Source organism: Oncorhynchus kisutch, linkage group LG22 (genome assembly GCF_002021735.2).
Source record: "Oncorhynchus kisutch isolate 150728-3 linkage group LG22, Okis_V2, whole genome shotgun sequence".
NCBI lineage: Eukaryota > Metazoa > Chordata > Actinopteri > Salmoniformes > Salmonidae > Oncorhynchus > Oncorhynchus kisutch.
Window position 1 is genome coordinate 52,271,630 of NC_034195.2, and position 15,507 is coordinate 52,287,136.

Here is a 15,507-nt window from a genome sequence, read left to right on the forward strand (position 1 = left end):
ACAGTGGGTTAACTGGTCTAGGAACAGTGGGTTAACTGGTCTAGGAACAGTGGGTTAACTGGTCTAGGAACAGTGGGTTAACTGGTACTAGGAACAGTGGGTTAACTGGTCTAGGAACAGTGGGTTAACTGGTCTAGGAACAGTGGGTTAACTGGTCTAGGAACAGTGGGTTTAATGGACGAGGACAGGGTTAACTGGTCTAGGAACAGTGGGTTAACTGGTCTAGGAACAGTGGGGTTAACTGGTCTAGGAACAGTGGGTTAACTGGTCTAGGAACAGTGGGTTAACTGGTCTAGGAACAGTGGGTTAACTGGTCTAGGAACAGTGGGTTAACTGGTCTAGGAACAGTGGGTTAACTGGTCTAGGAACAGTGGGTTAACTGGTCTAGGAACAGTGGGGTTAACTGGTCTAGGAACAGTGGGTTAACTGGTCTAGGAACAGTGGGTTAACTGGTCTAGGAACAGTGGGTTAACTGGCTCTAGGAACAGTGGGTTAACTGGTCTAGGAACAGTGGGTTAACTGGTCTAGGAACAGTGGGTTAACTGGTCTAGGAACAGTGGGTTAACTGGTCTAGGAACAGTGGGGTGGGTTAACTGGTCTAGGAACAGTGGGTTAACTGGTCTAGGAACAGTGGGTTAACTGGTCTAGGAACAGTGGGTTAACTGGTCTAGGAACAGTGGGTTAACTGGTCTAGGAACAGTGGGTTAACTGGTCTAGGAACAGTGGGTTAACTGGTCTAGGAACAGTGGGTTAACTGGTCTAGGAACAGTGGGTTAACTGGTCTAGGAACAGTGGGTTAACTGGTCTAGGAACAGTGGGTTAACTGGTCTAGGAACAGTGGGTTAACTGGTCTAGGAACAGTGGGTTAACTGGTCTAGGAACAGTGGGTTACTGGTCTAGGAACAGTGGGTTAACTGGTCTAGGAACAGTGGGTTAACTGGTCTAGGAACAGTGGGTTAACTGGTCTAGGAACAGTGGGTTAACTGGTCTAGGAACAGTGGGTTAACTGGTCTAGGAACAGTGGGTTAACTGGTCTAGGAACAGTGGGTTAACTGGTCTAGGAACAGTGGGTTAACTGGTCTAGGAACAGTGGGTTAACTGGTCTAGGAACAGTGGGTTAACTGGTCTAGGAACAGTGGGTTAACTGGTCTAGGAACAGTGGGTTAACTGGTCTAGGAACAGTGGGTTAACTGGTCTAGGAACAGTGGGTTAACTGGTCTAGGAACAGTGGGTTAACTGGTCTAGGAACCAGTGGGTTAACTGCCTGTTCAGGGGCATAACGACAGATTCGTACCTTGTCAGCTCGGGGATTTGAACTTGCAACCTTTCGGTTACTAGTCCAATGCTCTAACCACTAGGCTACCCTGCCGATATGCATATATGCATGCTTGTTGCAAATTGTGGGACTGAACATTTTCACTTGCGCATGTGAGTCTCATGCAACAACAAAAAAACACACAAAAAAAAAATGGTTGCAGAACTTTGTTTGAACTTTGAACATGGTTTATGTTCCAAATGGCACCCTTTCCCCTATATAGATAGTGTACAGCTTTTAACCAGAGCCTTGGTCAGAAGTAGTGCACTATATAGGGAAAAGGGTACAATTTGGGACACAAACCATATCTAAAGTTCAAACAAATTCTGGAATGCAGTGTTACACACACTTAATGTATTAGACGATGGTTAAAAACAGTCCACTTGGTAGGGAATATGGTGCGATTTGCCACTGGTCACACAGAGATTGTGTAACCTCAAGACTCCCCAAGTCATTTTGCGTTTAACAAGGCACTGTTGTAGTAGTGAGGAGGAACCTAACTTACCTTTATGTCACATGTCTGATACCAACAATCAGAGGACACAACCCTACTGGACTGCCTTTCAGTGAGATGTGAATGAATTTGAAGTCGTTGTCTGGGCAGTTGGACAAACTAACACTGAATTGGATTTTAGAGCTGCTTGTGGACTTGGCTGGTTTTGGTAGGTAATCTATCAGTGAGAACACTGTACATTAAGGGTTTATAAAGGCTTTATTTTTTACGTTAACAATGGTTACTTAAACATTTAGTTTAATTCGTTCAGATAGTTTGTTGGTAGTTAGTTAGTGGTTAGTTAGTAAGTTACAGTGCCTTCAGAAAGTATTCATACCCCTTGACTTATTCCACATTTTGCTGTGTTACAGCCTGAACATGTGTTTTGAAATGTTTGCACATTTATTGAAAGTGAAATACAGAAATAACTTATTTACATAAGTATTCACACCCCTGAGTCAATACTTTGTAGAAGCACCTTTTGCAGCGATTACAGCTGTGAGTCTTTCTGGGTACACCTCTAAGAGCTTTCCAAGCCTGGATGGTGCAAAACTTGCCCATGATCTATTTTCTTAATTCTTCAAGCTCTGTCAAATTTCTTGTTGATCATTGCTAGATTACCATTTTCAGGTTTTACCATAGATTTTCAAGCAGATTTAAGTCAAAACTGTATCTCGGCCACCCAGGAACATTCATTGGTTTCTTGGTAAGCAATGCAGTTTAGATTTGGTCTAGTGTTTTAGGTTATTGTCCTGCTGAAAGGGGAATTTGTCTCCCAATGTCTGTTGGAAAGCTGACTGAACCAGGTTTTCCTTTAGGATTCTGCCTGTGCTTAGTTCTTTTACGTTTCTTTTTATCCTTAAAAACTCCCTAGTTCTTGCCGATGACAAGCATACCCATAACATGATGCAGCCACCACCATGCTTGAAATTATGAAGAGTGGTACTCAGTGATGTGTTGTGTTGGATTTGCCCCAAACATAACGCTTTGTATTCAGGACATAAAGTTAATTTCTTTGCTACATTTTTTGTGGTTTTACTTTAGTGCCTTGTTGCAAACAGGATGCATGTTTAAGAATGTGTTTATTCTATACAGGCGTCCTTCTTTTCATTCTGTCATTTAGGTTGTATTGTGGAGTAACTACAATGTTGTTGATCCATCCTCAGTTTCCCATCCTCAGTTTTCTATCCTATCACAGCCATTAAACTGTAACTGGTTTATGGTCACCATTGGCCTCATGTTGAAATCCCTGAGTGGTTTCCTTCCTCTCCGGCAACTGAGTTAGGAAGGGCGCCTGTATCTTTGTAGTGACACGGTGTATTGATACACCATCCAAAATGTAATTAATAACTTCACCATGCTCAAAGTGATATTCAATGACAGCTTTTTAAAAAAATATCGTTTTTTTAAGTTATATTAAGTTATTACCCATCTACCAATAGGGGCCCTTCTTTATGAGACATTGGAAAACCTCCCTGGTCTTTGTTGTTGAATCTGTGTTTGAAATTCACTGCCCGACTACAGGACTTTACAGATAATTGTGTGTGTGTGGTACAGAGATGAGGTGGTCATTCACAAATCATGTTAAACACTATTATTGCACACAGAGTGAGTCCATGCAATTTATTATGTGACTTGTTTAAGTACTTATTATGTGTGTGTAGAGGGGGGGGGGCATTCCATTTGCATTATAAAGGCAATTCATTATGCAAAGATGGAAAGCAAATTGGAAAAATGATATGTGATCTGTGTAACCTGGAGAAATCTAGTCTCTTTGTGCTAAGATACCACTCCTTGTCATGCCAAACAATGACAAGGAGCACAAGAAGTGGAACGTTTGCACAAAACCGGTTCTGGATTTCTAAGGATGCAATATGAGTTTATCCATGGATGCTACTTCTCAGCCTGGTTCCAGGTCTGTTTGTGTTGCCTTGCCAACTCCTACACTTAGAAAAAGGGTTCCAATAGGGCTCTTCGGGTGCCCTCATAGGAGAACCCTTTTTGGACCCTCTGTGGAAAGGGTTCTACATGGAACCCAAAAAGGTTTTTACCTGGAACCTAAAGTGGTTCTTCAAAGGGTTCTTCTATCGGAACAGCCAAAGAACCCTTTTAGGTTCTAGATATCACCTTTTTTTCCCCCTAAGACTGTATGGTGATTGTCACACCAAACAAACAGACTTGTCAAGACTGTACAAATACATCTGGGACTAGAAGGCTTTTATTTTTTTATGTAACTAGGCAAGTCAGTTAAGAACACATTCTTATTTACAATGGCGACCTACCAGAAGGCAAAAGGCCTCCTGTGGGGATGGAGGCTGGGATTAATGATATAGGACATAACACATCAAGAGAGACACCACAACACTACATAAAGAGAGACCTAAGACAACAACACAGCATGGCAGCAACACATGACAACATAGCATGTTAGCAACACATGACAACATAGCATGTTAGCAACACAGCTAGCTGCTCCTCCCATCCACAACCCATTCTATGCTTCCTAATGTGATCTGCAGCAGTCAGAATATTCTGATTGAACAATGAGGTTGCATAACCATAAACCCTCTCCCAGATCAGACCTGGGTTCAACCACCATTTGAAATTGTTTAAATAATTGAAGCGTTTGCTTTTGGAGTGCCTGTGTAACGGATGTGAAATGGCTAGCTAGTTAGCGGCGCTAAATAGTGTTTCAATCAATGGCTAGTTAGTTAGCGGCGCTAAATAGTGTTTCAATCAATGGCTAGCTAGTTAGCAGCGCTAAATAGTGTTTCAATCGGTGACGTCACTTGCTCTGAGACCTTGAAGTAGTAGTTCCCCTTGCTCTGCAAGGGCCGCTGTTTTTTTGGAGCGATGGGTAACAATGCTTTGTGGGTGACAGTTGTTGATGTGTGCAGAGGGTCCCTGGTTCGAGCCCGGGTAGGGGCGAGGGGACGGACTAAATGTATACTGTTACACCTGGAATGCCAAGTTTGTGCTTTTTGTACTTTTCTACTGGTCCCATTTTCACAGCAAAACTCAATCACAGCTCAACTATTTGAATATGACATCAAATCGTTTTTGAACCCAGGTCTGATTCAGATGTATCAGATATGATCTTGTGCAACTATGAGTCCATCTGAATATGACCCTATTGGATTGGTATGACAGTATACATTAGCTAGGTTACCTAGTAGATTTGTTGAATACCAACCCATATCGCAACTTTATAAAAAGGGCCAGAGAGACAATTCAATTCTCTGATTTCTATACAATTGTCAGATGTTACAGAATGTGCTAAGAACTATAGCTGACTGCTAGTTAATTATTGTGATTGATTGTTTGACATCTACTTCCTTGTATCTAATTAAGGTTTCACTTGGACGGAAGGATGTATCAACCAACCCTTATCTCATTGGTCGTATTGCTCTTCACCCTGTCCAATATTGTCTATGGGGGTAAAATATTAATCTACCCAATGGATGGAAGCAGCTGGGTCAACATGAGAGTCATCATCGAAGAGTTGCATTCCAAAGGCCATGACATCACAGTGGTGCGAGCATCAAATAGCTGGTACATCAAGGAGAATTCCCCCCACTACACCACCATTACCATCCCCAACACTGGTGGCTTCGATGAAAACTTCTTTGGTGAATTTATATTAAGTAAACATCTGAAGATTCAAAGGGAGCAGGGGAAAAGTTTTTGGACCGAACTCAAGCTTCAGTCATCAATGAAGGATACTTTTTTCGAGTTCCACAAGAACATGGCTGAAATGATCACTCGTGTCCTTGAAGACAGAAATTTGATCCAATCTCTCCAGGATGCTAAGTTTGATTTGGTTCTGACAGATCCTGGGATTGGTGGAGGGACGATCTTAGCCCGCGTCCTCCACCTTCCTCTGGTTTACAATGTCAGATGGACCATTCAAGGTGAAGCTCATTTGGTCATCGCCCCGTCGCCTCTCTCTTACGTCCCATACACACCCACAGAGTTGACAGACAAGATGACCTTCCTCCAGAGAGTCACCAACGTCTTAGCTTACATACTCGGGAGTTACACAATGACATCTATCACAGAACCCAACTACAAACCGATAGTCCAGCGTTACTTTGGCCCTGACGTCGATTACAACGCATTCTTCCAGGAAGCAGATATCTGGCTCATGAGAAGCGATTTTGTCTTTGAATTTCCGAAACCCACCATGCCGAATATGGTCTACATTGGTGGGTTCCAGTGTAAGCCCTCCAAGCCTCTTCCACAGAACCTGGAGGAGTTTGTTCAGAGTTCCAGCGAGCATGGGGTTGTCATGATGACTCTGGGGACTTTGGTGGCAGAGCTTCCTGAAGATATCGCAGATGAAATCGCTGCCGCCTTCGCTCAGCTGCCTCAGAAGGTCATCTGGAGGTATGGATGGATGGATAAATCCTTTAATTAATTAATTGGACAAATTATGAGTAAAATGGAGCCAGTTTTCCAAAAACAATAAGGCCTGGTCCTGGACTAAAAAACGATTTCAAATGTTATTCTCCATTGAGCATGCTTTTAGTCCAGGACTTTATCTGGGCCTAGACTTAAAAACAAAAGTGTCAGATTTCCATGTATATCCACTGTGGTTCTCTTGTGATTCTCAGGTATACTGGACAGAGACCCTCTACCCTGGGTAACAACACCCTACTGGTGGACTGGCTTCCCCAGAACGATCTCCTAGGACACCCCAAGACCCGGGTCTTCGTAGCCCATGGAGGATCCAACGGTGTCCAGGAGGCCATCTACCACGGTGTCCCCGTAGTCGGCCTCCCTCTCGCCTTCGACCAGTCCGACAACCTCTCCAAATTGAAGGAGAGGGGGGCAGCTAACAAGGTGGATATCATCACAATGGACAGAAATGTGTTCCTGGAGTCTTTGAAGGCTGTGCTGCATGAACCGTCCTACAGGGAGAACATGCAGAGGTTGTCCAGACTGCACAGAGATCAACCCATTAAACCACTGGACAAGGCAGTGTTCTGGATCGAGTTTGTTATGAGACATAAAGGAGCTCGTCACCTGAGGACAGAGTCCTATAAGATGTCCTGGATAGTATACCACTCGGTTGATGTGATAGCGACTTTGCTGGCGTGTGTGTTGCTTGTAACGCTGGTTTGCCTGGCAGTCTTAAGATGTGTTTGGCGTAAGGTGTTTTGCAGGAACAAAGTGAAAAGTGAATGATAATGTGTTTTGAGATGTGAATATTCAAATATTATCTTATCATTGCTCAATCAGCAATTTATCAATAACATTTACATTTGATCAATAAAACATTGTTTTCAGGTATGTGATATCTTTGTCATTCAAATAATTTTTTTAATGGGTATGGATTTAAATAATCAATGCAGTATACTCAGGAGATGGGGGAAGAGATCATGACTTTATCATGTCCATTTACGATTGGCCCGAAATTCTGTCACCAGTAAATAGGATCAGGATCATTGTAATTAAATGGCTGCTGCAGAGGTAATGGACAATCCATGTATTTTTTACCCAACATTGTAGAATCAGTAATACTATAAATCAAAAAAAATGTTGGTCACATACACATGGTTAGCAGATGCTAATGCGAGTGTAGCGAAATGCTTGTGCTTCTAGTTCCGACTGTAGTAATTATCTAACAAGTAATCTAACAACAACTCCCCAACAACTACCTAATACAGACATCTAAAAGGGTTGAATGAGAATATGTACATATAAATATATGGATGAGCGAGGACCGAGCGGCATAGGCAAGGTGCAATAGATGGTATAAAATACAGTATATACATATATGAGTAATGTAAGATATTTAAACAACATTAAAGTGGCCTTATTTAAAGTGGCAATGTATAAAGTGACTAGTCATCCATATGTTAATGTGGCCAGTGATTGGGTCTCAGTGTAGGCAGCAGCCTGTCTGAGTTAATGATGGCTGTTTAGCAGTTTGATGGCCTTGAGATAGAGGCTGTTCTTCTCGGTCCCAGCTTTGACGCAGCTGTACTGACCTCGCCTTCTGGATTGGAGCGGTGTGAACAGGCAGTGGCTCGGGTCGTTGTTGTCCTTGATGATCTTTTAGGCCTTCCTGTGACATCGGGTGCTGTAGGTGTCATGGAGGGCAGGTAGGAGAGCCTTGCGGTTTAGGGTTACCGAATCAGGCTGAGATACAGCCTGACAGGATGCTCTCGATTATGCATCTGTAAAAGTTTGTCAGAGATTTTTTTAGCCTCCAGAGGTTGAAGAGGCGCTGTTGTGCCTTCTTCACCACACTGTCTTTGTGGATGGACCATTTCACTTTGTCTGTGATGTGTATGCAGAGGAACTTAAAACTTTCCACTTGCTGTCCCTTTGATGTGGATAGGGGGGTGCTCCCTCTGCTGTTTCCTGAAGTCCATGATCATCTCCTTTGTTTTGTTGACGTTAAGTGAGAGGTTGTTTTCCTGACACCACACTCGTGTGCCCTTGCTTCCTCCCTGTAGGCTGTCTCGTCGTTGTTGATAATCAAGCCCACTACTGTTGTGTCATCTGCAAACTTGATGATTTGTGTTGGAGGCGTGCATGGCCACGCAGTCGTGGGTGAACAGGGAATACAGGAGGGGGCTGGGCACGCCCCCAGTGTTGAGTGTCCTTGCGTCCTCTGTGGACCTGTTGGGGCGGTATGCAAACTGAAGCGGGTCTAGGGTGGCCGGTAAGGTGGTGATATGATCCTTGACTACTCTAAAAGCACTTCACGATGACAGAAGTGAGGGCTACGGGGCGGTAGTCATTTAGTTCAGTTATCTTTGCCTTCTTGGGTACAGGAACAATGGTGGCCATCTTGAAGCATGTGGGGACAGTAGACTGGGATAGGGAGCAATTGAATATGTCCGTAAACACACCAGCCAGCTGGTCTGCACATGCTCTGAGGACACGGCTAGGGATGCCGTCTGGGCCAGTAGCCTTGCGAGGGTTAACACGTTTAACTGTTTTACTCACGTAGGCCACGGAGAAGGAGAGGAGTTGCCCAGTCCTTGTTAGCAGGCTAGGGATGACGTCTGGGCAAGCAACCTTGCGAGGGTTAACTCATTTAAATGTTTTACTCATGTCGTCCACAGAGAAGGAGGGGGGGGGGGTGCGCAGTCCTTGTTAGCGGACTGCGATGTTGGCACTGTATTATCCTCAAAGTGGGCAAAGAAGGTATTTCGTTTGTCTGGAAGTGTGACGTCGGTGTCCGTGACGTCGTTGGGTTTTCTTTTTGTAGTCTGTGATTTCCTGTAGACCCTGCCATATACATCTCGTGCCTGAGCCATTGAATTGCGACTCCACCTTGTCCCTGTACTGGCATTTCTCTTGTTTGATTGCCTTGCGGAGGGAATAACTAAACAGTTTATATTCAGCCATATTCCCAGACCTATTTCCGTTGTTAAATGCGGTGGTTCGCACTTTCAGTTTTTCGCAAATGCCGCCATCCATCCACGGTTTCTAGTTAGAGTAGGTTTTAATAGTCACAGTCGGTACATCTCCAATGCACCTCTTTATGAACTCACTCACGAGTCAGCGTATAGGTCGATGTTGTTCTCTGAGGCTGACCAGAACATATTCCAACATGATCTAAACAATCTTGAAGCTTGGCTTCCGATTGGTCAGACCAGTGTTGACTGGTTCTCGTCACTGGTACATCCTGTTTGAGTTTATGCCTATAAAACAGTAGGGGCAAGATGGCGTCGTGGTCGGATTTGTCGAAGGGAGGGCGGGGGAGGGCTTTATATGCATCATGGAAGTTATAGTAGCAGTGATCCAGTGTATTAGTGTAGTCAATATGATGATGGAATTTAGGAAGCCTTGTTCTCAAATTTGCTTTGTTAAAATCCTCAGCTACAATAAATGCACCCTCAGGATATATGATTTCCTGTTTACATAAAGTCCAGTGAAGTTCCTTTAGGGCCGTCTTGTCTGCTTGAGGGGGAATGTAAACAGCTGTGACTATAACTGACGAGAATTCTCTTGGTAGGTAAAATGGCCGGCATTTGATTGTAAGGAATTCTAGTTTGGGTGAGCAGAAGGACTTGAGTTCCTGTATGTTATGATTACACCATGAGTCGTTAATCATGCAGCATCCACTCTTCCCCAAGAGGTGTTCACCTCTGTTGGCGCGATGCATGGAGAAGCCCGGTGGCTGAACCGATTCCGACTACCTGTCCCAAGAGTGCCATGTTTCTGTGAAACAGAGAATATTACAATCTCTGATGTCTCTCTGGAAGGCAACCCTTGCTCAAATTTTGTCTACCTTCTTGTCAAGAGACTGGACGTTGGCAAGTAGTATACTCGGGAGCGGTGGGCGATGTGAACATCTACGGAGTCTGACCAGGAGGCTGCTTTGTCTGCCCCTTCTGCGGCGCTGTTGTTTTGGATCGGCTTCTGGAATTAGATCCATTGCACTGGGTGATGGTCTGAACAAAGGATCCGCTTTGGAAAAGTCGTATTCCTGGTCGTAATGATGATATATGATGGTATATCCATTAGTTGTCCCCGGCTGTATTTAATAAGACTTAATATTTCCTGGGGTAACAATGTAAGATATAACCAGGGTTGGGGTCTGTCCAGTAACCAGGGTCGGGGTCAGTTCAGTAACCAGGGTTGGGGTCAGTCCAGTAACCATGATTGGAGTCAGTCCAGAAGCCAGGATTGGGGTCAGTCCAGTAACCAGGGTCAGTCCAGTAACCAGGATTGGGGTCAGTCCAGTAACCAGGATTGGGGTCAGTCCTGTAACCAGGATTGGGGTCATTCCTGTAACCAGGATTGGGGTCATTCCTGTAACCAGGATTGGGGTCAGTCCAGTAACCAGCATTGGGGTCAGCCCAGTAACTAGGATTGGGGTCAGTCCAGTAACCAGGATTGGGGTCAGTCCAGTAACCAGGGTCAGTCCAGTAACCGGGATTGGGGTCAGTCCAGTAACTAAGATTTGGGTCAGTCCAGTAACCAGGATTGGGGTCAGTCCAGTAACCAGGATTGGGGTCAGTCCTGTAACCAGGATTGGGGTCAGTCCTGTAACCAGGATTGGGGTCAGTCCAGTAACCAGGATTGCGGTCAGTCCTGTAACCAGGATTGGGGTCAGTCCTGTAACCAGGATTGGGGTCAGTCCTGTAACCAGGATTGGGGTCAGTCCAGTAACCAGGATTGGGGTCAGTCCTGTAACCAGGATTGGGGTCAGTCCAGTAACCAGGATTGGGGTCAGTCCAGTAACCAGGATTGGGGTCAGTCCTGTAACCAGGATTGGGGTCAGTCCTGTAACCAGGATTGGGGTCAGTCCTGTAACCAGGATTGGTGTTGATTCCATTCTGAAAGTAAACTGAATTAACAGTTTCACTTCCTTTATTTTCAATAGGAATTTCACACTAAACAAAAATAGAAACGCATCATGCATTTCAAAAGATTTTACTGAGTTACAGTTCATATAAGGAAATCAGTCAATTGAAATATAAATCTATGGATTTCACATGGCTGGGAATACAGATATGCATATGTTGGTCACAGATACTGTACCTTAAAATAAAGTTAGGGGCATGGATCAGAAAGCCAGTCATTATGTCTGGTGAGTATGTCGGCCATGGAAGAACTGGGCCATTTTCAGCTTCCAGGAATTGTGTACAGATTCTTGTGACATGGGGCAGTGCATTATCATGCTGAAACATGAGATGATGGCGGAGGATGAATTGCGCGACGATGAGTCTCAATCTCTTCAAGGTATCTCTGTGCATTCAAAATTGCCATCGATAAAATGGAATTATGTTCATTGTCCGTAGCTTATGCATGCCCATACCATAACCCCACCTCACCATGGGGCTCTCTGTTCACAATGTTGACATCAGCAAACTGCTCGCCCATACAGTTGAACCCGGGATTCATCCGTTAAGAGCACACTTCTCCAGGGTGCCAGTGTCCATTGAGGTTGAGCACTTGCCCACTGAAGTCGATTACGACACCGAACTGCCATCAGGTCATGACCCTGGTGAGGATGACGAGCACGCAGATGAGCTTCTCTGAGACGGTTTCTGAACCTCTGGGGAAAAGGGTTCAACATGGAACCCAAAAGGGTTTTTACCTGCAACCTAAAGTGGTTCTTCAAAGGGTTCTTCTTTGGGAACAGCCAAAGAACCCTTTTAGGTTCTAGATATCACCTTTTTTTCCCCCTAAGACTGTATGGTGATTGTCACACCAAACAAACAGACTTGTCAAGACTGTACAAATAGATCTGGGACTAGAAGGCTTTTATTTTTTTAATGTAACTAGGCAAGTCAGTTAAGAACACATTCTTATTTACAATGACGACCAGTCAGAATATTCTCATTGAACAATGAGATGCATAACCATAAAACCTCTCCCATATCAGACCTGGGATCAACCACCATTTGAAATCTTTTAAATAATTTAAGCGTTTGCTTAATACTTAAATCATTCCAGTGCCTGGAATGCCAGGTTTGTGCTTTTTGTACGTTTCTACTGGTCCCATTGTCACAGCAAAACTCAATCACAGCTATTTGAAAATTATATCAAATCATTTTTGAACCCAGGTCTGATTCAGATGTATCAGATATGATCTTGTGCAACTATGAGTCCATCTGAATATGACCCTATTGGATTGGTATGACAGTATACATTAGCTAGGTTACCTAGTAGATTCGTTGAATACCAACCCATTTCACAACTTTATAAAAAGGGCCAGAGAGACAATTCAATTCTCTGATTCCTATACAATTGTCAGATGTTACAGAATGTGCTAAAAACTATAGCTGACAGCAAGTTAATTATTGTGATTGATTGTTTGATTGTTCTACTTCCTTGTATCTAATTAAGGTTTCACCATGGACAGAAGGATGTATCAACCAACCCTTATCTCATTGGTCGTATTGCTCTTCACCCTGTCCAATATTGTCCATGGCGGTAAAATATTAATCTACCCAATGGATGGAAGCCACTGGGTCAACATGAGAGTCATCATCGAAGAGTTGCATTCCAAAGGCCATGACATCACAGTGGTGCGAGCGTCAAACAGCTGGTACATCAAGGAGAATTCCCCCCACTACACCACCATTACCATCCCCAACACTGGTGGCTTCGATGAAAACTTCTTTGGTGAATTTATATTAAGTAAACATCTGAAGATTCAAAGGGAGCAGTTTTTGGACCGAACTCAAGCTTCAGTCATCAATGAAGGATACTTTTTTCGAGTTCCACAAGAACATGGCTGAAATGATCACTCGTGTCCTTGAAGACAGAAAGTTGATCCAGTCTCTCCAGGATGCTAAGTTTGATTTGGTTCTGACAGATCCTGGGATTGGTGGAGGGACGATCTTAGCCCGCGTCCTCCACCTTCCTCTGGTTTACAATGTCAGATGGACCATTCAAGGTGAAGCTCATTTGGTCATCGCCCCGTCACCTCTCTCTTACGTCCCATACACAGCCACAGAGTTGACAGACAAGATGACCTTCCTCCAGAGAGTCACCAACGTCTTAGCTTACATACTCGGGAGTTACACAATGACATCTATCACAGAACCCAACTACAAACCGATAGTCCAGCGTTACTTTGGCCCTGACGTCGATTACAACGCATTCTTCCAGGAAGCAGATATCTGGCTCATGAGAAGCGATTTTGTCTTTGAATTTCCGAAACCCACCATGCCCAATATGGTCTACATTGGTGGGTTCCAGTGTAAGTCCTCCAAGCCTCTTCCACAGGACCTGGAGGAGTTTGTTCAGAGTTCCAGCGAGAATGGGGTTGTCATGATGACTCTGGGGACTTTGGTGGCAGAGCTTCCTGAAGATATCGCAGATGAAATCGCTGCCGCCTTCGCTCAGCTGCCTCAGAAGGTCATCTGGAGGTATGGATGGATGGATAGATCCTTTAATTAATTGATTGGACAAATTACGAGTAAAAATGTAGCCAGTTTTCCAAAAACAATAAGGCCTGGTCCTGGACTAAAAACTATTTCAAATGTTATTCTCCATTGAGCATGCTTTTAGTCCAGGACTTTATCTGGGCCTAGACTTAAAAACAAAAGTGTCAGATTTCCATGTATATCCACTGTGGTTCTCTTGTGATTCTCAGGTATACTGGACAGAGACCCTCTACCCTGGGTAACAACACCCTACTGGTGGACTGGCTTCCCCAGAACGACCTTCTAGGACACCCCAAGACCCGGGCCTTCGTAGCCCATGGAGGAACCAACGGTGTCCAGGAGGCCATCTACCACGGCGTCCCGGTAGTCGGCCTCCCTCTCGCCTTCGACCAGTCCGACAACCTCTCCAAGTTGAAGGAGAGGGGGGCAGCTAACACGGTGGATATCGTCACAATGGACAGAAATGTGTTCCTGGAGTCTTTGAAGGCTGTGCTGCATGAACCGTCCTACAGGGAGAACATGCAGAGGTTGTCCAGACTGCACAGAGACCAACCCATTAAACCACTGGACAAGGCAGTGTTCTGGATCGAGTTTGTTATGAGACATAAAGGAGCTCGTCACCTGAGGACAGAGTCCTATAAGATGTCCTGGATAGTATACCACTCGGTTGATGTGATAGCGACTTTGCTGGCGTGTGTGTTGCTTGTAACGCTGGTTTGCCTGGCAGTCGTAAGATGTGTTTGGCGTAAGGTGTTTTGCAGGAACAAAGTGAAAAGTGAATGATAATGTGTTTTGAGATGTGAATATTCAAATATTATCTTATCATTGCTCAATCAGCAATTTATCAATAACATTTACATTTGATCAATAAAACATTGTTTTAGGGTATGTGATATCTTTGTCATTCAAATTAGTTTTTTTAAATGGGTATGGATTTAAATAATCTATGCAGTATACTCAGGAGACGGAGGAAGAGATCATAACTTTATCATGTCCATTTACGATTGTAATAGTAACAGTAATATCTAACAAGTAATCTAACAATTTCACAACAACGACCTTATACACACAAGCGTAAAGGAATGAATAAGAATATTTACCTAAAAATATGGATGGGACAGTTATTGTGATGAAAGACGGCACGGTGTTAACTCTATCTCTGTGATTGGTTTATTACAGAGCAACTTTTAAGTGTTGTCATTTCTCCAGGCATTTTAAAGTGGTTAACGTTATTTAAAAATCAAATACTTCACCTTCTTTTTCTCTTCATGATCGCATGACGGAGTGTATATGAAACATGCAAAGCTTGCTGGGTATGTGTTGTCATTTTTTGGATGCTGCTCAGATCTTTTTTTTGAAGAAGAAGAAGACCCAGCTCTTTTTCACAGAGGGATGAAAGGTTGGTCCTCAAAGCAATCGTCCTTTGTAAGTTATTTTGTTAATAACCACAGTGTTGGCTTTGAATTGCATTCAGAACTCCTACAGATATTGTTTGGCATGACAAACAGATCTGGGTCCCGGCTAGGTACATTCACTTATCTATGGTTTTGATCCTAATCATTAACCAGGGTTGGGGTCGGTCCTGTAAAAATCGAATCTAATCCAATTTTATTGGTCACAAACACATGGTTAGCAGATGCTAATGCGAGCGTAGCGAAATGCTTGTGCTTCTAGTTCCGACTGTAGTAATATCTAACAAGTAATCTAACAACAACTCCCCAACAACTACCTAATACAGACACATCTAAAAGGGTTGAATGAGAATATGTACATATAAATATATGGATGAGCGAGGACAAAGCGGCATAGGCAAGGTGCAATAGATGGTATAAAAT

At 43.8% G+C, this 15,507-nt stretch overlaps 2 protein-coding genes across 2 annotated transcripts; both read left to right on the forward strand.

Moving 5' to 3' along the window:
- Positions 1–1,656: 1,656 nt before the first annotated feature.
- LOC109875977 (UDP-glucuronosyltransferase 2A1) lies at positions 1,657–7,105 on the forward strand. The gene is made up of 3 exons (XM_031801575.1): positions 1,657–1,977; positions 5,160–6,194; positions 6,422–7,105. Exons 2-3 carry the CDS (start codon positions 5,179–5,181, stop codon positions 6,993–6,995), a joined length of 1,590 nt encoding a protein of 529 aa, XP_031657435.1. The 5' UTR covers positions 1,657–1,977; positions 5,160–5,178; the 3' UTR covers positions 6,996–7,105.
- LOC109886171 (UDP-glucuronosyltransferase 2C1) lies at positions 1,874–14,565 on the forward strand. The gene is given in 4 exon segments (XM_031801566.1): positions 1,874–1,977; positions 12,627–12,945; positions 12,947–13,654; positions 13,882–14,565. Coding segments are annotated over 4 exon segments (1,686 nt in total). The 5' UTR covers positions 1,874–1,892; the 3' UTR covers positions 14,456–14,565.
- The last annotated feature ends 942 nt before the right edge of the window (positions 14,566–15,507 follow it).

What these genes read in the sequence shown, in the direction of transcription:
- LOC109875977 (XM_031801575.1), top strand. Translation starts at nt 5,179, where the DNA reads ATGTATCAACCAACCCTTATCTCATTGGTCGTATTGCTCTTCACCCTG. An exon ending in CCTCAGAAGGTCATCTGGAG is followed by an intron (nt 6,195 to 6,421) that starts GTATGGATGGAT and finishes TGTGATTCTCAG; the next exon opens with GTATACTGGACAGAGACCCT.